This window comes from Myxocyprinus asiaticus, chromosome 31 (genome assembly GCF_019703515.2).
Source record: "Myxocyprinus asiaticus isolate MX2 ecotype Aquarium Trade chromosome 31, UBuf_Myxa_2, whole genome shotgun sequence".
Lineage (NCBI taxonomy): Eukaryota > Metazoa > Chordata > Actinopteri > Cypriniformes > Catostomidae > Myxocyprinus > Myxocyprinus asiaticus.
Window position 1 is genome coordinate 17,236,691 of NC_059374.1, and position 25,158 is coordinate 17,261,848.

Below are 25,158 nucleotides of genomic sequence, written 5' to 3' on the forward strand. Positions count from 1 at the left end.
TGCATTTCAGATTTATTCATACATTTCCAATATTTATGCATGAGTTCTCTCCACTACCCCCTCCCTGCACACCCCATCCCATTACTGTAATCCATCACCCCAGCATCATCCGCCATGCAAGCAGCCCATGAGTTGCCATGGCAACCACCTCAGGCCTCAGCTCTTTGCAGCCGTGTTCTTATTGGAAAGAAGGCTCAGGCAGTCTGAGGCTGTCTGGTGGATGTGGTAATTGGCTTGGAGTCACCAATCACCCCCCTCCTACATTCCACCTTCCAAAACACACACACAAACTCAAACACATATGCGCGAAATCACTCTGAGACACAAATAATAATTTGATACAAGAAATGAATGTGCAAAACACATATATTTTCATTAATAATTCAATGTTATGGCCAATATTGTGATTTTATTGCTTGCAAAAGGGGTTTGATTTTAGTGCTTTGTTAAATGCAAAGCTGGTATTGAAAGGGCTGAATTATTGTGGTTGGTTTACTCAAATATTTTGAAATTCATGTTTCAGTTTGTGTTAAAGGAACTGTTCACCTACAAATTAAAATTATGTTATTATATATTCACCCTCATGTTGTTCCAAACCGATATGACTTTCTTTCTTCCATACAACACAAAAGGAGGCGGAATGTTAGCCTCAGTCACCATTCACTTTCATTGCATCTTTTTACCATACATTGAAAGTGAAGGGTGGCTGAGTTTAACATTCAGCATTCAGAACAAAGAAAGTCGTAAGATTTGGAACGACATGAGGGTGACATATCTCTTTAACAAAAGGAAAATGAGCATTCATGCACACACAAACTGAAATGTAAGTATTTATGAACATATTTTATTATAAACAATGTTGATATTTGAATAATATCTATGTATTAAGACTATGCAGGGATAAAATAAATAAATAAACAAACTAGGAAAACTAGAAAAAGGTTTGTTAGAACTAGAAAAAAATAGCGCAGCATAAATAGAATGTTTACTGGTTACTTAATTGCATTACTTCACAACAGGTAGGCAGAAGGTGCAAATATATTTCTTACAATTCACACTTCCAATTTAAAACACAGCTTTTCAGTACAACGTGTATTCTAGATTGCATGTCATTTATCAAGAAGTAATGCTCTAGCTGTAGGAGAGAATGTAGTGCCTTATTTTTTCTTACAAACAGTACAGCATTGTTTTGAAACAGAGATCCAGTAAATCTGTGCATCCTAGCATCCTAGCATCTAAGCAGAAAACATCCGTTGACCAATTCATTAGTCAACATTTAAACAGAGACCAAAAAATGTATCTTACATTATCATAACTAAACTGAAAAACAGTGAAACACTGTATACTGCTTGAGTGTAGCTAGGGTGGGTAAATCTCAGAAATGTGTGGATCATATATACACTGATGAGCCAAAACATTATGACCACCTGCCTAATATGCTTTTGGTCCTCCACATGCCACCAAAACAGCACCGACCCGCCAAGGCATGGACTCTACAAGACCCCTGAAGTTGTCCTGTTGTATCCGGCACCAAGACAGTAGCAGCAGATCCTTCAAGTCCTGTAAATTGCGAGGTGGAGCCGCCATGGGTCTGACTTGTTGGTCCAGCACATACCACAGATACACAATCGAATTGAGATCTGGGGAATTTGGAGGCCAGGGCAACACTTTGAACTCTTCATCATGATCCTCAAGCCATTCCCGAACAATGTGTGCAGTGTGGCAGTGCGCATTATCCAGCTGAAAGAGGCCACTGCCATAAGGGAATACCGTTGCCATGATGGAGTGTACCTGGTCTGCAACGATGTTTAGGAAGGATGCAAGTGTCAAATTGACATCCACATGAATGGCCGGACCCAGTGTTTCCCAGCAGAACATTGCCCAGAGTATCACACTCCCTCCACTGGCTTGTCGTCTTCCCACAGTGCATCCCGGTGCCATCACTTCCCTAAGTAAACAGTGCACACGTACACAGCCATCCATGTGCAGAAAAGAAAATTGGACCAGGCGACCTTCTTCCACTGCTCCAAGGTCCAGTTCCAATGCTCGTGTGCCCATTGTAGGCGCTTACGACGGTGGACAGGGGCCATCATGGGCACTCTGACCGGTCTGCAGCTATGCAGCCCCATACTCAGCAGGGAGCGATGCACTGTGTGTTGTGACACATTCCTACCGTAACCATTATTCAAATTTTCTGTGACTTGTGCCACAGTAGACCTTCTGCCTGTTCGGATCAGACGGGATGAGCCTTGGGTGACCAACACCCTGTCGTTGGTTTGTTGTTTGTCCCTCCTCGGACCACTGTCGGTAGGTACTCACCACTGTTGTCCAAGCACCCCACAAGCCTTGCCATTTTTAGAGATGCTCTGACCCAGTCATCTGGCCATAACAATTTGGCCCATGTGAAAGTCGCTCAGGTCTTTACTCCTGCCCATTTCTCCTGCATTCAACACGCTGACTATGAGAACTGATTGTTCGCTTATCATCTAATCTACCCAGACCTTGAAATGTCGCCTTGTTAGATGATCAACATTATTCGCTTCAACTGTGAGTGGTCATAATGTTTTGGCTCATTGGTGTATACAGTATATATGTTTTGAATTATATATATATATATATATATATATATATATATATATATATATATATATATATATATATATATATATATAATATTTTGGCATTGTGACATTTTCATGACTATTTCATGAACATTTCCCCTGAAAATTCTAATTACTGTAATTAACAAATCTATTTCTCATTACTGTAATGTGAAAAAAAAATTATGGATACATTTTTTATTTTATTAAAATCAGCGTAAATAAAATGTAGTTCAAGACATACCACCATGATGTGTACTTAGAATTGTACTTTACAAATCAACTCATGTCACAAATCAACTTATTTACTTATATTTTATATGCATATATGTTATTTTCAGTGTCGGGTGTAATCCAATTACAAAGTAATTAGTTACTGTAATCTAATTACTTTTTGGTGAAACATTTTAAATTCTTGTAATCAGATTACAGTTACTGACTTTCAGTTAATTTAATTACTTAAGTACATTATAAGGTTATGCTTATTTCTAATATACAGGTGCATCTCAATAAATTAGAATGTCGTGGAAAAGTTCATTTATTTCAGTAATTCAACTCAAATTGTGAAACTCGTGTATTAAATAAATTCAATGCACACAGACTGAAGTAGTTTAAGTCTTTGGTTCTTTTAATTGTGATAATTTTGCTCACATTTAACAAAAACCCACCAATTCACTATCTCAAAAAATTAGAATATGGTGACATGCCAATCAGCTAATCAACTCAAAACACCTGCAGAGGTTTCCTGAGCCTTCAAAATTGTCTCTCAGTTTGGTTCACTAGGTTACACAATCATGGGGAAGACTGCTGATCTGACAGTTGTCCAGAAGACAATCATTGACACCCTTCACAAGGAGGGTAAGCCACAAACATTCATTGCCAAAGAAGCTGGCTGTTCACAGAGTGCTGTATCCAAGCATGTTAACAGAAAGTTGAGTGGAAGGAAAAAGTGTGGAAGAAAAAGATGCACAACCAACCGAAAGAACCGCAGCCTTATGAGGATTGTCAAGCAAAATCGATTCAAGAATTTGGGTGAACTTCACAAGGAATGGACTGAGGCTGGGGTTAAGGCATCAACCACACACAGACATGTCAAGGAATTTGGCTACAGTTGTCGTATTAATCTTGTTAAGCCACTCCTGAACCACAGACAACATCAGAGGCCTCTTACCTGGGCTAAGGAGAAGAAGAACTGGACTGTTGCCCAGTGTTCCAAAGTCCTCTTTTCAGATGAGAGCAAGGTTTGTATTTCATTTGGAAACCAAGGTCCTAGAGTCTGGAGGAAGGGTGGAGAAGCTCATAGCCCAAGTTGCTTGAAGTCCAGTGTTAAGTTTCCACAGTCTGTGATGATTTGGGGTGCAATGTCATCTGCTGGTGTTGGTCCATTGTGTTTTTTGAAAACCAAAGTCACTGCACCCGTTTACCAAGAAATTTTGGAGCACTTCATGCTTCCGTCTGCTGACCAGCTTTTTATAGATGCTGATTTCATTTTCCAGCAGGATTTGGCACCTGCCCACACTGCCAAAAGCACCAAAAGTTGGTTAAATGACCATGGTGTTGGTGTGCTTGACTGGCCAGCAAACTCACCAGACTTGAACCCCATAGAGAATCTATGGGGTATTGTCAAGAGGAAAATGAGAAACAAGAGACCAAAAAATGCAGATGAGCTGAAGGCCACTGTCAAAGAAACCTGGGCTTCCATACCACCTCAGCAGTGCCACAAACTGATCACCTCCATGCCACGCCGAATTGAGGCAGTAATTAAAGCAAAAGGAGCCCCTACCAAGTATTGAGTACATATACAGTAAATGAACATACTTTCCAGAAGGCCAACAATTCACTAAAAATGTTTTTTTTTATTGGTCTTGTGATGTATTCTAATTTTTTGAGATAGTGAATTGGTGGGTTTTTGTTAAATGTGAGCAAAATCATCACAATTAAAAGAACCAAAGACTTAAACTACTTCAGTCTGTGTGCATTGAATTTATTTAATACACGAGTTTCACAATTTGAGTTGAATTACTGAAATAAATGAACTTTTCCACGACATTCTAATTTATTGAGATGCACCTGTATTTTTTATGTAGAATCCATGAATTATGGTCCTGTAACAAATTATTGTGAAGGAGAAATACTGTATGAGATGCTGAGTGTATGACTTGTATGTAACAATAAACAAGGAAGGAATATAGACATTATTTTGAATTTGTTGAGCGGAATAGTGCTTTAGAAAGTAACTTTAAAGTAATTAGTAATGTGATTACTTTTTCAATTAAGTAATTATCAAAGTAATATAATTACAATTTTAGAAGAAAAAAACAATGGTAATTTGTAGTAGATTACTATTTTTATGTAACTTACTCAACACTGATTATTTTGTGATTATATGCTTCAATGTCATAATGCAAAAATTCAAACATTCTTAATGGTTCTAAAAATCATTTTCTTTATGTTAAATATATTTTTTTATTTTCATTTAGGGGTGAAATATGTCCCATATTCCTTATATCACATCCTTTTTGTGAGATTCACCAAGGTATTTTAGGGATTCTTTACAGAAAACATCACAGAAGACAAAATCTGATAATGGTAATTTTTTATTTCCTGCTTGTCAAAATGGACAGAAATAAAACAAAGGACATTCTTTAAAATGGATCACTGAGCAGCAGCCCTCACGGCCGCTCAGTTCCATGTAAAAGCACCCATTTCAAGTTCAAAGAAAACAACTGTACAACTCAGTCCTGAGTCAGAACACTCTTCTTTTCTCCATAAATCGGTTTTATTTTTCAATGGACAGTTACAAGAAAGGAAAACAATCACGCATCCTCTCACACTAGAGTATCTTTTTGTGTGTTAGTGGGGAAAATAAAAAAGGAAAAAACTGCAAGCACAAATCACAGCACAACAATATAAAGGTAGAGAAGACCCTGCGAAATCAGTGAGACAAAGAGAGAGACCGATAGAAGGACAAAGAGAGCACAGATCTCAGCTGAGGCTGGACGAGGGACTCTAAAGTGGTCCTACCTGAAATGGAAATACAGATGATAACCATTTCAAAATTCCATGAATGTGAAATTTCTGACACTGCACTACATGTTTGTGTACCCATGCTTCCTCTTCACCCATAACGTCATCCATATTCTCACATTACTAAGAATACAATCACATCGTTTATGACTCTACCACTTGTCAATAAAGGCCAGTGGACTATAACACTTAACTTTCATACACACCAATTTCAGTCCATCTCACAAACTGGGGGGGGACATGGAAAACAGCATGACAATCGTTTGAAGTTCTAGAAAATACTACAGAACATGAAGGTTAGTTTCTAACCAAAAATCTCACCAAGGCAGACATATCCCCTCTTAAAAAGGGCTGTGAAATTATATTCTTCCATTGTTCTTGTGAAAGGGAATAAAAGTCATTATTGTTGTAGCGCCTCTAGTGTTCATTTCACCAGGAAAGTAGCACGATACAGTTCGTACTGTATAACAAGCCACGTAAAAAAACATTATGCAAAAAAGGTCTAGTAACGATTTTATGAGACCAGGTTGGCCAGAGCCACAGTGCTTTGGCTTTGGAAAGTCAACGTACAAATGGCTTACTTGTAGTTCTTTCTGCACAATAAATGGGAATAGGAGGAAGTATTTTAACATAAAAAATACACACTTTAACTTTCTCTGTTTGTGGTTTAGCTGAGAGGAACAGAATCAACACATTCCATGTATAATTATTGTGTGTCGACATCAGCACATGCAAAAAGTGTCTACAATTTCATCTCTGATGTAATTGCTTAAATTTCATTATCAAAATGCTCTAAGAGTGCCCTCATCCAAACAATCACACAAACTGTGCAAAATAGTTGTGAGTACAACAAAGAGATCTGTGAAAACAACTCTAGTTGGCTTAACAGTAAAACCAATAAATCAAAATGTGAAATCAAGACTATTTCTACTGAAGACGAAACACTTCTACAATTCTTTTAAAAAGAATTTAAAATATTGCCTAATTTACATATCTGGCATCATAGTTAACAATGGTGTAGTGCTTGTTAAAACCATAAATTTCAAAATTATACAAAAATAGAAATAACCCAATAACATGGATTAATATTTCACTTAACTGCGTAGAAAAGGCTGTTTTCACATTTTGATGCATTAATGCACACGGAACATTTCACTTGAGTCTATAACATGGACTGATTCTGAAAAGACAACGCAATTATCTATTTACAGCAAATGTCTCGCAACTTAAAGCTCAAGGACTCGGAGTAGAGAAAATGGCAGGCAGTCTTTTCCGTTAGGCCATGGATAAGAGGGAACTTTGAGTTCAAAACAGTCACCTCAGCACAATCTCTCACAGACACATGCTGCCATCCCCAAAACACTTCTCTGGATTTAGTTTGACATTTTTTCTTCTTTTAAGCAGGCTGCAGTAGCAAGTCTCTGAACACAAAGCAGACTTACAGATAGCTCATTCTACAAAAGAGGCGCACAATTTTCTTGTCACAAAAAAGGAAAAATGCCCCTCCAAAGAGACCAGGAAAAGCAGTCTCCAAGCTGGTCTTCAGTTTGTCCAGGAAATCAAAACTTGAGAATTACAGTGGCATCATCAGAAACATCAGAAAAATTTCACGAACTCCTCCCCCTTGTAACACTCCATCTACTACAGTCTGTTGTTTCAAAGATCCACAAGAGCTTTAAAGCGCACATACAGTACATACAGACGCAACTTCCCCAGAGAGGGTCACAGACACAAAATGTTATTGCAGATTAAGTGTGCTTTCTTCGATTTTTTGTCCTTAAATTATTTCTTTAAAAACGATACTATTACAACATGCAAGCAAGTCATCATAAAAAAAGAGAGTAATTGAACATTTAACGCCCTGTTTTTAAAACAAGGACAGACATTGCCCAATAAATATACACTCTTACAAACGCACCCTGACTGAGAGGGAATTTTATGTTGGCTTTTCTGAATAAATAGGAAGAGGTTGTGGAGAGTGTGTTGGAATTACAGAAGAAACCAGCAGATTTTTTAAATCTACTTTTCTTTCTTTTCAATTATTTTTAGGAGCAAGTTTGACTCTGGATGATAGGCATGGCATGCACTTCAAACCTTCTTAATAAAGGAATATCTATGCATGAAAACAGCAATATGTTGCAGCAATAAGACTTCCCTTAGTCAAAAGTCATTGTCTTTCAATTTAGATCAACCTGTAAAATTGTCAGTCTGATATCATGAAAATTATGTATCTTTGGCGACATTTATGCAAAATGATTTTACGTGGTTCCTTGCATGTATCGCTGCAGTTCCGAGGTAAAATGTCCACTGTGTGGCGCTAAAAGGGAGTAAAATTTTCTCCCAAAAAGATGATGGTTTTAAGAGTATTGCTCTATAGAGTTTTACATCAACAAAATCTACTCTAAACCTAACTGATAGTGTCAGAAAAAGCCAGTGTGACATGAAAAATGCAATTGCTGAAGTAATCACGTTATTTTGTGGTGTTTCTATGGCACTTTTGGCTCACTTGTCGACTTGCATGCTCTTCTGGATTCGTACCCCCCGTCCTTTGCATCGCAAGTGCAATGAAGTATAGGTCTCTGCAGAACAATAATGGGCATTTCCCAATCTGTGGCTGTTTTCAAATCGGGATGGGCGTTTTTCAACTATCCAATGAAAGTACAGAATCTCAATGTAGTAATCATTGGACATTTCCAAACTAGGATGGGCGTTTCTCAACTATCCAATGAAAGTAGGCATTTTCAGTGTAGTAATCATTGGGCGTTTCCAAACTAGGATGGGCGTTTCTCAACTCTCCAATGAAAGTATGAAATCTCAGTGTAGTAATCATTGGGTGTTTCCAAATTAGGATGGGAGTTTCTCAACTATCCAGTGAAAGTAGGGAATCTCAATGTAGTAATCATTGGGCGTTTCCAAACTAGGATGTGCGTTTCTCAACTATCCAGTGGAAGTAGGGAATCTCAATGTAGTAATTATTGAGCATTTCCAAACTAGGATGGGCATTTCTCAACTATCCAATGAAAGTAGGGAATCTCAGTGTAGTAATCATTGGGCATTTCCAAACTAGGATGGGTATTTCTCAACTATCCAATGAAAGTATGGAATCTCAGTGTAGTAATCATTGGGTGTTTCCAAATTAGGATGGGAGTTCCTCAACTATCCAGTGAAAGTAGGGAATCTCAGTGTAGTAATCACTGGGCGTTTCCAAACTAGGATGTGCGTTTCTCAACTATCCAGTGAAAGTAGGGAATCTCAATGTAGTAATCATTGAGCATTTCCAAACTAGGATGGGCATTTCTCAACTATCCAATGAAAGTAGGGAATCTCAGTGTAGTAATCATTGGGCATTTCCAAACTAGGATGGGCATTTCTCAACTATCCAATGAAAGTATGGAATCTCAGTGTAGTAATCATTGGGCGTTTCCAAACTAGGATGGGTATTTCTCAACTATCCAATGAAGCAGGCAAATCATGTAACGTGGTTGAAAAACGCCCCATCTCGGTTTGAAAACGGCCACTGATTGATTGGTCTCAGTGCAACCATAGTTGAGCTACAGCGCAATTTGATCACATTTGAACAAGCTTGTAAATGTAGTTGGTTATGTAATACAAATGTAAAACTTACAAGTCATGCCCTATAGTAAAAGTGTTTTGATGTCATAAGATAACAATGTGTGAGGAACAGAGCAATAAGTAACTGTTTATGAACAGATAATCTGATATTTTTCTCATGATTTGTGTTAATAGAAATACAAGTCATTGTTGTTTTAGCCCCTCTAGTGTTCATTTCACCAGGAAAGTGCCAGGAGATTTACAAGGCACGTAAAAATAATTTAAAAAAAATGTAGGTATAATAACGTGATTCAATGACACCAGGTTGCAAAACTGTAGTTAATTTGATGTAAAGTTTGTCGCAACACTTTATTTTTGTAAGGGTAACTAAAAGTTATACCCTTAAGGGTTATTAACCATTGAAGAATTCATCCTTTCAACATTAGTCTAATAGCAAGAATAAGGGCAAATTCAGTGACTAAACATGATCACATTACATGCTGGTGTCTGCTCCCGAAGAATATCACAAAAAATCAATGGCACGTTGATACCACTTTTTCTCATCATAGCTAAACAAATCAAAAACTGTGGTGAGATCATGTGGCAATCATCTCACTTGCAGTTGGTGCGTCATACAGTATAATGATGTCATAGAGACTCCTCCCACTGAAGTGCCCCCGTGCAAAATGTCTCCTCAGCAACAAACCATTTGGCACAACTTGTCTAACCACAGTTGAAATTGTTAGGCAAGAAGAAATACCCTCAGGTCCATACAGGAAAGAGCTCTTTGGAGGGACTGACAAGGGGTTCCAGGTTGAACCACACCTGGCAGTGGGCAGATGAAAAAAAATGTTCTTTTCTGGTTGATGTTGGGGAGTCTCTTTGGATCCGTGATGATGGGATAGAGAAGGATGAGACTGGTAGGGTGAAGTAGGGCACAGAGATTAGGTTAGTGTGATGTAGGCGGACGCTTTTTCCTTTAGCTGGCGCAGACACAGATGGCAACTCCAGCTTCCTGCAAAGAAAAAGCCTCAAATGTTATAAAGCAGAAAGAGGCGTACAATCTATATTTGGCCAAAGTCAAAAACACAATTTAAAGATGAAGTGTCTTATTTTTTGAGAATGAAAGCCATTCGTAAATTGTAATTTACCTGAAAATTATAAAAACTATGGCGCTATCAAAATATTGCTCTTTTTTTGGAGCATCCTGACCAGCCTGACAGAACAACATTGACTCAACCAATGATGTGAGTTTGGGGGGAGGGGTCTGTTTGGCGACCAATACAGTACAAGATGGGGGAGTGTTCAGGAAAGCTGTTTGAAAACAGTCATTATTTTCTGCAATTCTTTTGTTGATGCTTGTGTCACAGAAATAATACACTTCACCTTTAAGTAGCAGTTCTTGTACCCAAAATAAATAGTATAAAATAGTATAAATGGTGTTTCTTCAACTTTGGGCACTTTAAGCACTGTGGACATATAGAAAGTAAAGTCTCATTAAAAAATGTTCACACTCACTTTAGTTTAATTTGTCTACTAACAATGTCCAACAGTGTATTTACTATTCATACATTGGAGGAGATTTTTGTCATTTTTTTCTGAAAGTCATGAAAATTCCGACCACAGTGTTATTTCGAGCACATCTCAAATTCTGTATTGTTTAATAGAATTCCGTATTGTTTCAAAATAAATTTTTTAAATAAATATTGATCTATTTCTCACCCACACCTATCATATCAATTCTGAAAATATGTATTTAACCACTGGAGTCGTATGGATTACTTTCATGCTTTCTTTACATGCTTTTTGGATCTTCAAAGTTCTGGCAAACATTCACTTGTATTGTATGGACCTACAGAGCTTAAATATTTTTCTAAAAATCTTTGTTTGTGTTCAGCAGAAGAAAGAAAGTCATACACATCTGGGATGGCATGATGGTGAGTAATTTTTGGGTGAATTATCCCTTTAAGGCGTTTGAATAAAAATGACAGACTCCTTTGTCTTGCTAAGGCTAATTTCATAACTAACATTTTATGTATTCTAGATATACCCAATTAAATAATATTTTCATGCTTTTCGCATTATTTGGCAAAATTACAGCTTGACTGGAAATATTCTGCTCTGATATTTACCTGATATTTATGTTTCTTGGTTTTCTTCAATTGTCTTATATTTCATTTCAAGCATGCTCTTCACTGGCACTTTTGTCAACTTGGTTAACAAGTAAAACTAACTTTTGAATAATCTTGTTTGGTGTGAAGGAAATGATGCCACAACTGTGCATTTTTATTTGAACATTAATGTACATGCATTTTCAGACAATAAATATTAAAATGGTTTATGCTTATTTTACTCTTTGTTTAGACTATCATAGTTTTAAACGTAATCATGTGTATTTTTATAGTGGATTTTCATAGTTTAATATTGAAAGTCTGGGTGTGGGACAAGGCTAAAACAATAAAATCATACATAAAAGGCATTTGTAAAGTACCAAAAAATAAATGATGAAGGCCTGGTAAAAAGTTTCTAAGTCAGTTTTAATGTGTGTGACCGTATAACACAAATAAAAAAGTTGAAATCTGTTAGCTTTAATAAAAATCAATCCCTGGGCAAGTAAGTACATTAAAATCAACACCTAAAGGTAAAACAAATAGCACATACCCTCCGGAGGCTCCGCCATGGGGGGACTTAGACAATACATATGATATCCTCTGTCACAATCGTCACAAAATAAAAGCTGATCCTGCAAAGATAATGCAAGCTGATCCTTGTATGCATATTTCCCCAAATGCCAGATCTGGGGTATGGATTACATAACTCGGAAACACAATAAAGGAATGCATTGGAAAGGAAAGTTTTTTTGTAGGGGATACTTACATCATTCTCTGATGTACCACACAAACTGCACGATTTGCACTCGATGCACTGCCAGCGGTAGGTCCGCACTGCTGCCGTCATGTTGACGGTGAACTGCAGGCACGACGGATGCCCTGCAAGAACAAAAAGAAAATTAATAAAACCCATTCCAAAGCTGAGCAGAGCTAAGAAAGGGTTTGGTCGCACCTGATCGGCCGCAGTCCGCACAGGAAATGAGATCTTCCGGACAACCGGTTTTCTTAGAGCCTCCTAGACAGAAGTCACAGTAGCCGTTGGGGATGACGGACCCATCAGCTGCTTTTTTGGCTGCAATGAGACAAAGAAATGCAAAGCTTAAAAAAAAGGAATATATGAGTTTAGTACCTAGGAGTTTGTTCAAAACCCTAACCATAAGTATGAGCAATAGTAATAGTGATGCTTGCCTTGGCAAACACCACTAAGTAGAGCTGCTTATAGGATCCCTGCAGGATTGTGTAGTGGGTTTTCTGTCCATATGTTTCCTTTCACAGTGGAAAATGAGCCTGCTGAAGCATGCAGGTGGAGAATGCAGCATGGAGTGAAGGGGGGGACATGTGCTCTCCACTTGGAGAACTGGAGGTCTGTTAAATATTGTCACAGGAAGAGAGGAGAACTGCTGGGCGATGAGAGACAAATACGCAGCAGGAGACTGGTGTATATAATTAACAAGTAAGACAAGGATGTCTCCAGATTGCCCAGTTACAACACAGCTCTCAGATCAGTCTGTATTCACGGCTGAATTAATCTGTCTGTCAGAGGGATGAATTAAATAACAGAAATGTGAGATTAAGAGAAGAGGAATTTGAGTGCACAGAACGATGGTTTGTGTGAATGTACAGTGGGGTTCAGAAGTCTGAGATCACATTGAAAATTTAGGATTCAAAATCTGATTTATATCTGGAAATAAACAGTAAGTTTTAGAATTTTTATCAATTTGTTGATCAATTTGTTATCAAAACGTTATAATGTAAAATGAATAACAAATAGTTAGGATTCTGCACTATTTCTAGGTCCCTAATTAAATGGAAGATAAATTTACGACCTTGAACATGTTAACTCCCTGGTACGAAAGGACAGACATCCTTGCTTCCATTGAAGCACACAAGATGCTCTTTGGATCATTCTCAAATATGCAGGATGATGAATCACTATTGTTTTTGCACAAACTTGTGTGGAGTCCATGCCAGCTCGAGTGCATGCTGTCATTAAAGCAAAATGGACACATACCAAATACTAAGAAATGCTGAAAATACCAAATAGTGAGAAATGCATTTAAATCCCTATCCTTAAAGAGATAGTTCACTCAAAAAAGAACACTATGCCATCCCAGATGTGCATGACTTTCTTTCTTCTGCTGAACATAAACAAAGGTTTTTAGAAGAATATCTCAGCTCTGTAGGTCCATATAATGCAAGTGAATGGTGGTGAATGGTTTTGAAGCTCCAAAAAGCAAATAAAGGCAGCATAAAAGTAACCTGTAAGACTCCAGTGGTTTAATCCATGTCTTAAGAAGTGATATGGTAGGTGTGGGTGAGAAACAGATCAATATTTAAGTCCTTTTTTCCTATAAATTCTCCTTCCTGCCCAGTAGGTGGCGATATGCACAAAGAATGTAAATTACCAAAAACAAAAGAAGAAGAATGTGAAAGTGAAGACTTAAATATTGATCTGTTTCTCACCCACACCTATCATATCACTTCTGAAGACATGGATTTAACCAAAGGAGTCGTATGGATTACTTTTATGCTGCCCTTATATGGTTTTTAAAGCTTCAAATTTCTGAAATATTCTTCTAAGAATCTCTGTGCTCAGCAGAAGAAAGAAAGTCATACACATATGGGGTGGCATGAGGGTGAGTAAATGATAAGAGAATTTTCATTTTTAGGTGAACTATCTCCTTAATATAATTTGTGATAAAAGATTTTGTATTAAATCCAAATAATGCAAAATAAAGGCATTTTCGAAATGGTCTCAGGACCCCACTGCATAGTAAATAGTCAAAATAAGCAGATAAGCAACCATACAACACAACACACACACACACACACACACACACACATAATCAGGAGCAGGGTATGTAACTCTGCCGGGTGATTTCGGAGAGCTCTGGCCCTCTCCAGCGAGGTCATTAATCCACTCCATCCTCCAGAGTGGGGGAGGTGTGTGTGTGTGTGTGTGTAAGAAAGAGAGTTGGGGTGGGTGGGGATCTGTTCTGTTTTATTCTCTAATCTCTAGAGAGAAAGAGAGAGAGAGAGAGAAAAAAAGCCCCTGATCAGTATAAGAAAAGAGGACGAATTAAAAAATCCAGTGCAGATGAACCAGTGGTCACTGCCCCATCCCATGCATCCTGCATCAATGCAAAAACAAATAGGCATGAATTACAAATGCTAAGGTTGAGTGAGGAAGACAAAATAACTCAGCAAGGGCTCTAAAGGAGAACAGAACTGGACAGAAGTAGTTTCTAATTCAAGACTGCATATAAACATAGACTGTGTGGTACAATCATGCCACTCTGTGTCTATCAGAGGCTGGATCATGTTGCATGTAGCTGCAGCAGCGCATATCAGCAGCAGGCATTAGGGGCAGTGTGCTCTGACACTGTCCATGGTCCTTAAACATGCTGCAGTATATTTGTCTACTTTACACAGCTGCAAGTTGACTCGATTATTTGGACTACAAATTCTGATGTACTTTGCAGTTTATTCTGGCCATGAACAGTCCACTTAGTCAGGATGAGACGCGTTTTTGTGACGTGTAGGGGCCAAACTGGTGTCATAGAAACCTTACTTTACCTGCATTTTTGCAAAATGATTTTTATGTGGCTTATTGTACATATCGCATCACTTTCCTGTTGCAATGAACACTAGAAGCGCTACAATACCAATTACTTTTATTCCCTTTCACACAAATCACAAGTAAAATGTCAGATTATCAGTTCATAAACACGTACTTTTCGCCCTGTTCATCTCACAATGCTTTTACTTTAGTGCATGATCTGTAACCTTTACATAACCAACTACATTTAGAAGCTTGTTCGAGCGAGATCAAAATTAGCGGCAGCTCAACTGATAGAGAGTTGCGCTTGCAATGCAAAGTACCTGGGTATGAGTGCTGAAGAGCATGCAAGTCGACACGTGAGCCGAAAATGTAATTGAAACACCAGAAAATGTATTCGTTTCTCCAAAAATTGCATTTTTCATTTCACTGCATAATTAGAGCATAGAAAGGGTGAACTGCATATTTAATGGAGTGCTATCTTTGCTGCAGAATACAATGCATGTCTCTCCCAGCCCTCCCTTACACATGTCACCAACTGTATTTAAGACATGTATAGTTTTTGGATGTTAAAATATATTTTAATTTGTCCCAGCATAATATTCAGAGTAAGCAACTATAAGTAAGGAAAAGTAGGTTGATTTTGCTCTTTTTGCTCTGTTTGTTTGAGCATCACAACAGAACATAGCAACACTGGCTCAACCAATGGTGTGAGTTTGGGGGAAGAAATATCTCTTTGTCTGACCAACCAACCAACATCGTTATTGTAATTCCTTTTGGTGATGCTAGTGGAACAGAAATTAAACACTACACCATTAATTTGATTAAATACATCATTGGATGCTTAATATAACTGCGGCAAGTACACTAAGGTAATGAAAAACACAAGTAAGTAACATATGGATTAAGAAATGCTAGTAAGGACTAATCTAGTCCGTTTTCCAACAGTTTGCATATAGAAAACAAAAGGCAAAAAAATCTGTTCTCTCAAAAGCAGACTGTGCTCTTTAGTCCCTAAGGAGCTTAAACACACACACATGCTCATACATGAACACAGAAACATTCTCTAAGCACAAGCACTCATACAGTTCCTTCTGTCACACATGCACACATACAAAGAAAAAAACACAACACACACAACATGTATGTTTACAAAAAGGCTTAAAACCCTGGAGAGTGAATCAGCAGTTTCTAACATGGCTGTGAATGTGAGAGCAGTGCTGCTCTGTATCCCGCCTGGCTCAAGAAAAAGCCTATCAATGATTAAAAGCCTGCAGTCGTTTTTAAGGTGTACTGTTCTGATGGTAGCCACAGGCAATCAATCCTGGCTTCTCGTACACACACACTCACACATATATGCACACAAAAAAGGAAAATGGAAGGTGAAAAAGAAAGGGAGACAGATGCTCTACTCCAAAACCTTCAGTAGTAAGTTGTCTATGCAGGGAGAGTAAGCAGGTTTGCTGGTTTTTGCTGGTCTCCCAGCCTGGTCAGGTTGGTCTAGTTTGCTGGTTTTACAGAGGTTTTGGTACCTTGACAGTTGGCCGACCACTTAAACCATCTGAACTCCAGCTTGGCCAGGTCGGAGACCATGCATTCTGCCTTGATGTGGGTTCAGTGGATCATCATCATCAGTAGCAGCTGCATCTTCATCTTTCTCCACAGAAAATTTCCATGACTGCAATGTTGTGACTGGATTTTTTTTTAGGAGTTTTGGGGAAATTCAGCGAGGTGTTCATAAGCTGTAACAGCAAAGGTGTTACTGCTTTCGCAGCCTTGCTGACCGAAGACTTGCTGAGCCACAGGCCATCACCAACCATCTACATAAAACTTCCCACAGCATAATGATGCAGTGCAGCTAAGAACTGCACTGCTGGACTTAAGGCGTAGTTTCTTCTTGTGGCCCTTTGAAGGTGTGGTTTCACAACCTGCAGCAATTCAAGGATCTTGGTCCTTGGAATCTGGAATTGTCTTATGATGTTGTCAACAGATAGAGAGTGAAGTGGGAAGAAATTTGTCCTTATGTAGACATTTATGTACACTGCCTGACTTCTGTGTCGCCTTCTGCGCTCAAGCTGTGGGATTCTTTGTAAAGCCGCCATTGTTGAGCATTTGAAACACACATAGATACTGTATATGTTAGGAGAGTCATTAATACACCTGCTACTGATACACCTGAGGAATTTATAGAAACACCTTGGTGGCAAATAATCATGTAAATTAATTAGCTAAATGTGAGTGATTCATCAATGATTTGTGACAGTAATAGAGCACAGCTTAATTTGATTATCAAAATATTGTATTCATCTGTTAATGGGTTTTTGATTTTAAAACAGGCTGCTTTCGTGCTGTTTTTTTTTTTTTTTTATATATAGTTTCCATGCTGTGGCTTGGGACAAAGGAGAAGTGTGGCCTGTCTTGAGAATTTTCTAAGGATTTAAATAAAGGATGTGTTTTGTGTCATGTTTGGCTTATATTATCATGGCTATTATCTTTTATATTTAGAAAAATCTTTACATAGCCAGCTTTAGTTTAGACTATTGTAGTGTATGTGATGGTGGGTCACCACTGCAAAACAATAAAGGTTTGTATTTCATTCCATACATAGGATTCTTAATCACAATTACAGTATATCATTTATTAATGACATTATTCTGGTAGTTGATAATAAAGTAATGACATTGCATGACATGATTCACACACTAATTGCTAACATTTTGATTTGGCATACCAATGCTACTGTGATGCACCAAGTCCAAGTATCACCTATTATGTGCTCATTTCTACATGTTAAACTACTGGATGAAATCCCAGTGTATTAGAAAAGCACTAACTCAAAACACATGTTAAAAAATGACAGAGTATTTTTGGTCATCAAATGGGATTATATTTTGTATTTAAATTCAGACTGTGAAGGGTTTTAACTTCTCTGTCACTGAAAAGCAACTTGAAAATCGTATGTTTGCTGCCATGCAGCACCACAGAGCTTCACCAGAGCCCCATTTGCCAGACCCAGTCTATATCTTTCACTCCATATATATTTAATTCTATATCTTTCATTGTGTCAAGAATAAAAGTGGCGTTCTTATTGGTTTTGGAAAAGTGTGCATATGTATGTGCTCAAGTGCGGTAAAGAGAAGTAAGAGGAAACCCCACTATTGCAACTCAATGCTGCGACAGGTCGTGATGAAAACAAACATACCAGCAACAGAGTGACGTGAAAATAAAGCGAAAAAATGGAGAACAGAAAATAACAGAAGTAGTCCTCAGATGCCATGTTCGTTATTGACAGCAGTGTCGCAGGGAAACAACGTTGCTATGGAGCTGCTTACTGACCAAACCGCTTGTATACTGTAGTAAAGATTACGGCACTTACAAAGTGCATGTAAATGTAAATGTCTATTTTGTGTCTTAAGCAGTTTTTCACAATAAACGTCTTTCTGTCCATGTAGATGAGCTGTTATAATTTGATATCCATTCGATCTCTGCAGAAGTTATTACTCCACCCCCTGCGTAACATCATTAACATTGTTGACATTGTTGAACCAACGTGGTTCAAACGATGGATGTGCGACATAGTTACTAGGGTTTCGGGAAACAGTCGTGACTAGCTAGTTAGTTTCTCCAACTTAACTAACTTAAGCAGTGAGTTACGTCGTTGTATGGGAAATGCACCTCAGTGCAGCAAACCAGCTTATCATGGTTTAAAATGTATTTTTAGCATGGAGTGTGATTAAAATTGATTGTTTTACCCAATATTTGTGTGTGCCACTGTATGTATTTTTTCACGCATAGAATCACAAATTTAGCTTAGCAACATGCAAATGTAAAATTCTACTGACATTAATTGAGAGTCGAGTCTCCCAAGCGAAGCGTTCTTTGTACAGGTATGTATGTTCCAAATCGGTCACTTAAAAGGTTCTATCTTGGTTAGCATGCTACCTTAGGCCATGTTCACACTAATACGTTCACTAGTTAAAATGATCATTCGTAATATCAGCAGTGGAATCACTACTACCCTGATAGCACACGTACAACACCCAGATGTCTATTTGATGTGTTTGTGTTTACACCTAGAAGACGTACTGTAGTTATTTGGTTGTTTGCTCATTTGCAATACATCTTTAATACGTTTCCTCTCTGATGTCAATAAGACTTTCAGCAGATGTCTTTGAGACATTTATGATTTAGAATGTTTGTAAATCTGATCTTTTTAAAATGTTTACAAGATGTTAATTAGAATGCGATGCTTTCCAGATGAAAATGTCTAAAACAGACATCTTGGAGATGTACGTGTGCTGTCTGGAGAGTGAAAATACTATAAAAAATGACATAATTATTGTGGAAATACCCATTCTGTATTTAAAAATTACAATTTCAACTAGTAAAAAACATAATTACTGATACTTAGCTTTTTCACTAGTACAAATTTCACAACGATCTGTCATTCACTCCTGTTAAAACGCAAGCTGAAATTCCAATTTTACATATGCTACATTTTTTAAATATCTTTAAATATCTTAACCCTTTAAGCTCTGAAGGTGTTTTTAAAGATTTCCTGTTTTGGCATACCCAAAAATAAAGGCTTATAACTTTACAAACACACACACACACACACACACACACACACACACACACGGTGCAGCTATCATTATGAAGACTCTCCATAGACATAATTATTTTTATACTGTACAAACTATAGATTCTATCCCCTACACCTAACCCTCACAAAAAACTTTCTGCATTTTTACATTTTCAATATAACATAGTTTAGTATGTTTTTTAAGCAATTTAAATTACGGGGACACTAGAAATGTCCTCATAAACCACATTTATAGCATAATACCCTTATAATTACCAGTTTGTAACCTAAAAAAAAAGTCCTTGTAAACCACTTAAACCTACCCACACACACACTACTATTATATCTCACACCGGACTGTCATAAATTATATTATTATTATATTATATTCTCTCTAAACAACTTACTATCAACCGACAGCCTGAATGTCAATACAGTACAATACAACCTACTGTACATTTTATATATACTACTATATATACTTTATTTTTTATTGAATAATGTGTATTCTATATTATGTGTATTGTATACTGTATAGTGTATGTTATTATTTGTATATTGTGTTGTGTGTAATTATGTGTATATTAGACTTTAAATTGTGTTGTGTTAATTTGATGTTATTGTAAATTGGTATATGTCTCATCACTGTCACGACTGCTATGTTGATCGGAACTGCACCCAAGAATTTCACACACCATTGCACTTGTTTTTATGGCTGTGTGACAATAAAAGTGATTTGATTTTGATTTGATTTGACACACACACACACACACACACACACACACACACACACACACACAAAAACAAGGAGGGTCAAGTGTTTGGTATCATTGTAAAGGAAACTTTTTTAAAAATGTAATAATATATACTATGATACATTCTGAGACTCTCAGGCTCTCAGAAACTGCTGGAAAAAGTTTTTAGCCAAAAATGTACTTTTTCTTGTTCTTCTGATTTTACATTATATATCTCTGGGTGTAAATAAGGTGGCACAGAAAAACTGCTTTTGTTTTGTTCCCAATCATATCAACTCTATCTGAGAAAAATGTGTTGATATGATAAAGCAATCAAAAGTAATAGCATTACAAAAATAATTTATCGTAGTGTCCAAAAACTTCTCCGTGTGTCTAAAATCCTCTCCAAACACATACAGCATAATAATTGTACATACAAACTTATTACACATGCAAACACAACAATGACTAAAGGTATGCATTGCATGGAGACATGATTTTAGTAATGAGATTTCACAGAATGAATGCCTTTTGACTCACTGAGTCTGCATCGAGTCTGTGTCATTTGCATGGCACCATCTCCTGGTGGCCATATATAATATTGTGCTTTGTGTGGATTATCAAATGATCTATGCATTTGATTATCTTGAACATGGGCTCGTTTGAAATATAATCGCCTCCTCTAAGTAATGGTATATGATATTTTATGTTCTGTTTATTTTCCGTAAAGTTATAAGCAATAATGCGGCAAATAAGCAATACCAACATAATTGTCAAAGCCATATACTTAGCTATTACTCTCTAGATTTATGTCTCGGAGTAAAACAAATAGGCATGTTGTATTCTACTTGTTGAGAGCTTTTCAGCAACATATGGCACATGGCTATTTGATGAGTCTGACTTTCAAAACACTTGTTCGGTTTTGGTCATAATGCCTGTATGCACTGGAAAGTAGAGCTTCCAATCTTTCAAACGATCCCTATTCTGTGTTGGTCAAGATTGTAGTTATTAATATTTTGACAATTATATTTTTTTATGTGGGCCGGCCATCCAAACTTAAAGGGTTAAAAGATTTTCTTACTACAGTAGTTACAATCACATTACAGATATCTGAAATTAACATTGTCACTAAAACCAAATTACCTATACCAAAAATGAGCATTTTTACTAGTTGTAATTCAATTGTTGATATCAGGGTTGGACGTTTGCACTATAGTAACAATGTAATTATTGATTTAAAAAATAGTTCTTTTTACCAGTAAGTTGTACATTGCTGATTTGTGAAACTGGAATTTCAACTAGTAAGAAATTAACAATAGATATCGGTTTTGAAAATGAGTAGTGACATATTATTGTGAAATTCTACTTTTAAATATGAAGTTACAGATCATTTGTAACTTCATATTTACTAGTAGAATTTCACATATAATATAATCATTTTTAAAAAAAAGTTGATTGAACTATCTAATGTAGAAAAGGTTAAGATTACTTAAAACAATTAATAATATCAGCTTTTACGCCATTTAAGTCAAAGCAACTTAATATTTTAAACAGTGAGCACATACAATGTCAAGTTTGGTGGTGAAGGTAGAACTTCTAGGCTTTTGATCACTGATGCTCAGCCCTGAGGAGGACATCTGTGGCAGATTATTTGACAAGGAAGATTTCCTTATCATAAATATATACAGTATATATATATATATATATATATATATATATATATATATACAGTATGTATTTACGATTTAAATGTAGATAAGTAATATTTCATCAGGATGTTGGATTATATATTATTATATTGACCTTAAGTGAAAATGTAATTGTTGATATCTATAATTCATGTCCTGCACGATTAAATATCAAAAGGGCTTGAGATAAAGAAACAGCGTTTTCCTCCACCGAAAAAGGAGACTTTCGAAAACGCTGTCCATAACTGTACACTTTGGAAAACGATGACGAAACTGAAAATGGACACGTGTGGACATGGCCTTAGAAAGCAGAAGCCTATGTCAGCAGTAGGCAGCAATGCAGCTCACTAGGTTTTGGAACAGAGCCATATTTCTCACAAAAAAAAGAACACAGGAGGAAAGAACAAGTTAGAGACAAGCCAAAAGAAAAAACTTAGAAGGAGAGTTCCAGAAACATACATAAGAGTTTCTTTCATATGCCTTCCTACAGTACCTCCCTACCTCTTTCCCAATGCAGCATTTGTCCAATTACTGGGAGAATACAGGCAGAACAGCACACTTCACAGCTTTCAAGTGTGTCTGCAGCACCATGGGAATTGAAAGACAGAGATAGGAAGAGGAATGCTCAAGTACCCCTCTTCCCTTATCATCTCTCTCTCTCTCACCCTCTATCTGAGAAACATACTTCTCTCGCTCTCTATGCACCTCTTCCAAACGATTTTATAGTGACAAGATTCTATTTTGAATAGATCACACATCTCTAATTAGGACAAAAATTGGTAGGAAGAGAGAGCATCACCTGCCTCACCGAAGTAACACCACCACAGGAAGTACTCATAAGCACCTGTTACCATACCCAGAAGTCAAGCAGTGAGTGAGTCACCGATAGAGACCATTCTGCTTGAACAGCTTAAAGGAATATTCCAAGTTAAATACAAGTAAAGCTCTAGCGACAGCCACACTGTCGATTCACACCTGAAATCGACCAAATTCTGCTTTATTAATGACAAGTGCCATGCCCAATCAGACATTTTTGCATGAATTCAAAATGTGTTTACCTTTCCCTTTGGTGCAACTGATAGCACATTACACATCTCCAAGACAAGGACTCTGGTCCCGTGGAAACCAGGAAGTAATCATGTTTACACAAACAATGGTGAGCACGATTCGGATGTTGCATTTTCACTCTAAATTAAAAATTTTACTCCACTGAAGATTAGGTTTAGCGTTGGGGTTTCGGATTGGGCGTAGGGTTAATAAAATATTAATTCCTGTTGACTGAATTACATTATTTACAACTAAAAATACAACTCGCTTTTGGCGCCACTATGTGGACATTTCACCTGAGAAATGTCCTCACACGTGCCCATACGCTCAACAACACTTCCGGCTTCAGCCACTGGGGGTAGTGATTCGAATTACGGTAAGCAAAGACCAATTTCAACAGCAGACCTCCTTTTACAGAATTCACAGTGCAATAAATGTGGTCGATTACCATAGAAAATAATGTTTGGAAAATAATTTCCTTCGGTTTATAAATATAAACAAAAAACTTGCTCATGTTAATGAACAATGGAAATCTATAGGACAAGGCATTCCAGTGGCTTTAAAGTAGAAATGTGAATCTTTGTGCTTACATTTAACAAATTATTCTTTAAAAATATGTGTGTGTGTGTGTGTGTGTGTGTGTATATACAGTATATATATACATGCACTGAGCACTTTACTAGGAACACCTACTTATTCATGCGATTATCTAATCAGGCAATCGTGTGGCAGCAGTGAAATGCATAAAATCACACAGATAGGGGTCAGGAGCTTCAGTTAATGTTCACATCAACCATCAGAATGGGGAAAAAATGTGATCTCAGTGATTTTGACCGTGGCATGATTGTTGGTGGGTGCCAGACGGGCTGGTTTGAGTATTTCTGTAACTGCTGACCTCCTGCAGTAGATGGGCTAGAACAGCAAAACACCACATCGGGCACTTTATTAGGAGCATAGTGCTCCTAATAAACTACTCAGTGAGTGTATATACATCAGTAATACATAATCAGAAGTTTGTTCATCCACCCAAAAGTACTCCCACCTCAAAAGGATGATTAGGCTTTACATCTAAAATAATATACATTTTAATGAGCCGTCATCACGATCAGAGGGAATGGAGGCTCAGGACACAAGCGCAGAGTTAAAAAATACAGGAATTTATTAATACAAAAATCAAAGGCAAAAACTAACACAAACTCCCACAAGGAGGAAAAACAAACATAAACTACCCCGAAGGGGCAAAAGGTAATCCAGGAAGAGGCAGAGGGAGAGAATCAAAAACAGGACCAACATGAACCGACCAACAAACACGAGGAGGCTAAAATAGGGAGAGAAATCAACAGGTTAACAAGGCAGGGCAGGTGTGACTAATAAACGAATAATGGGCAAACAAGGAGGCGGGGTATGATGTAAGACAGAGAGACACGCGGCAATACAGAAACAAAACAAAGCCACATGCTCTCACAAGACAACAAAACACCCGAATGGCATGAGCACACATCGCCAAGACAATGAGGCAATATACGCTCATGCCAACCAACAAACAAGACGAGAGAATGCGTAGCAACGCCAAACAAAGCAATGCCACGCATTCTCACACTAAACGAAACCTGAGGGTACATCGCAGGGCAAACGGCATGCGATGCACGCAACGGGTGACAAAAACAAGACGACACCTGCGCGAGAGTTTGGCCACACACAAACCCTAAATCTCAACCGAACCAGACAGGAAGTCAGGATCCAGACACCATACTACAGACATAAAACAAGACAGACTGAAGAGCACACGGCAGGGAATACAACCGAAACCGTGTGCTCACACAAAGACAGACAATGGAACACAAGACAGACATGGGATGATAATGCCACAGTCCTGTCAGACAAAAACCCACAGAGTGACAGGACCGTGTCAGCCGTTCTATTACTAACAGTCTAATGCAAACACGTATACTGTTTAAGGGTTACGGCAATTTTGAAACGATGTATGATAGACTCACAAACGTCTGTTATCAGTGCATTGTAAATGTACACAAATTTCTGCTTGTTTTACAAGCAGAACAAGTCAATATTAATTTCTGTGGTAATTGACAGAATGTCTCAGATGCTGTCAAAAGAACTTAACTTGTATTTAACCCAGAATATTGCTAAAGTATGCTCATATGCTCTGACTTATTCTACAGAAAATCTCACATATTAGTGTCTCCTAAAGCAGGGGTTTTCAAACTGGCATCCTGGGACCCCCAGGGGGCCACAAGGGG

General features: G+C 37.5%; 1 protein-coding gene across 1 annotated transcript in view; it reads right to left on the reverse strand.

The window, feature by feature from the left end:
- Positions 1-5,190: 5,190 nt before the first annotated feature.
- The window catches only part of LOC127422461 (zinc finger protein neuro-d4-like), a 117,313-nt gene continuing 97,345 nt past the window's right edge, over positions 5,191-25,158 (reverse strand). The window contains 4 exon segments of the mRNA XM_051665990.1: positions 5,191-10,194; positions 11,841-11,922; positions 12,057-12,169; positions 12,243-12,362. Coding sequence (XP_051521950.1) covers positions 10,124-10,194; positions 11,841-11,922; positions 12,057-12,169; positions 12,243-12,362 — 386 coding nt within the window. The 3' untranslated portion in view covers positions 5,191-10,123.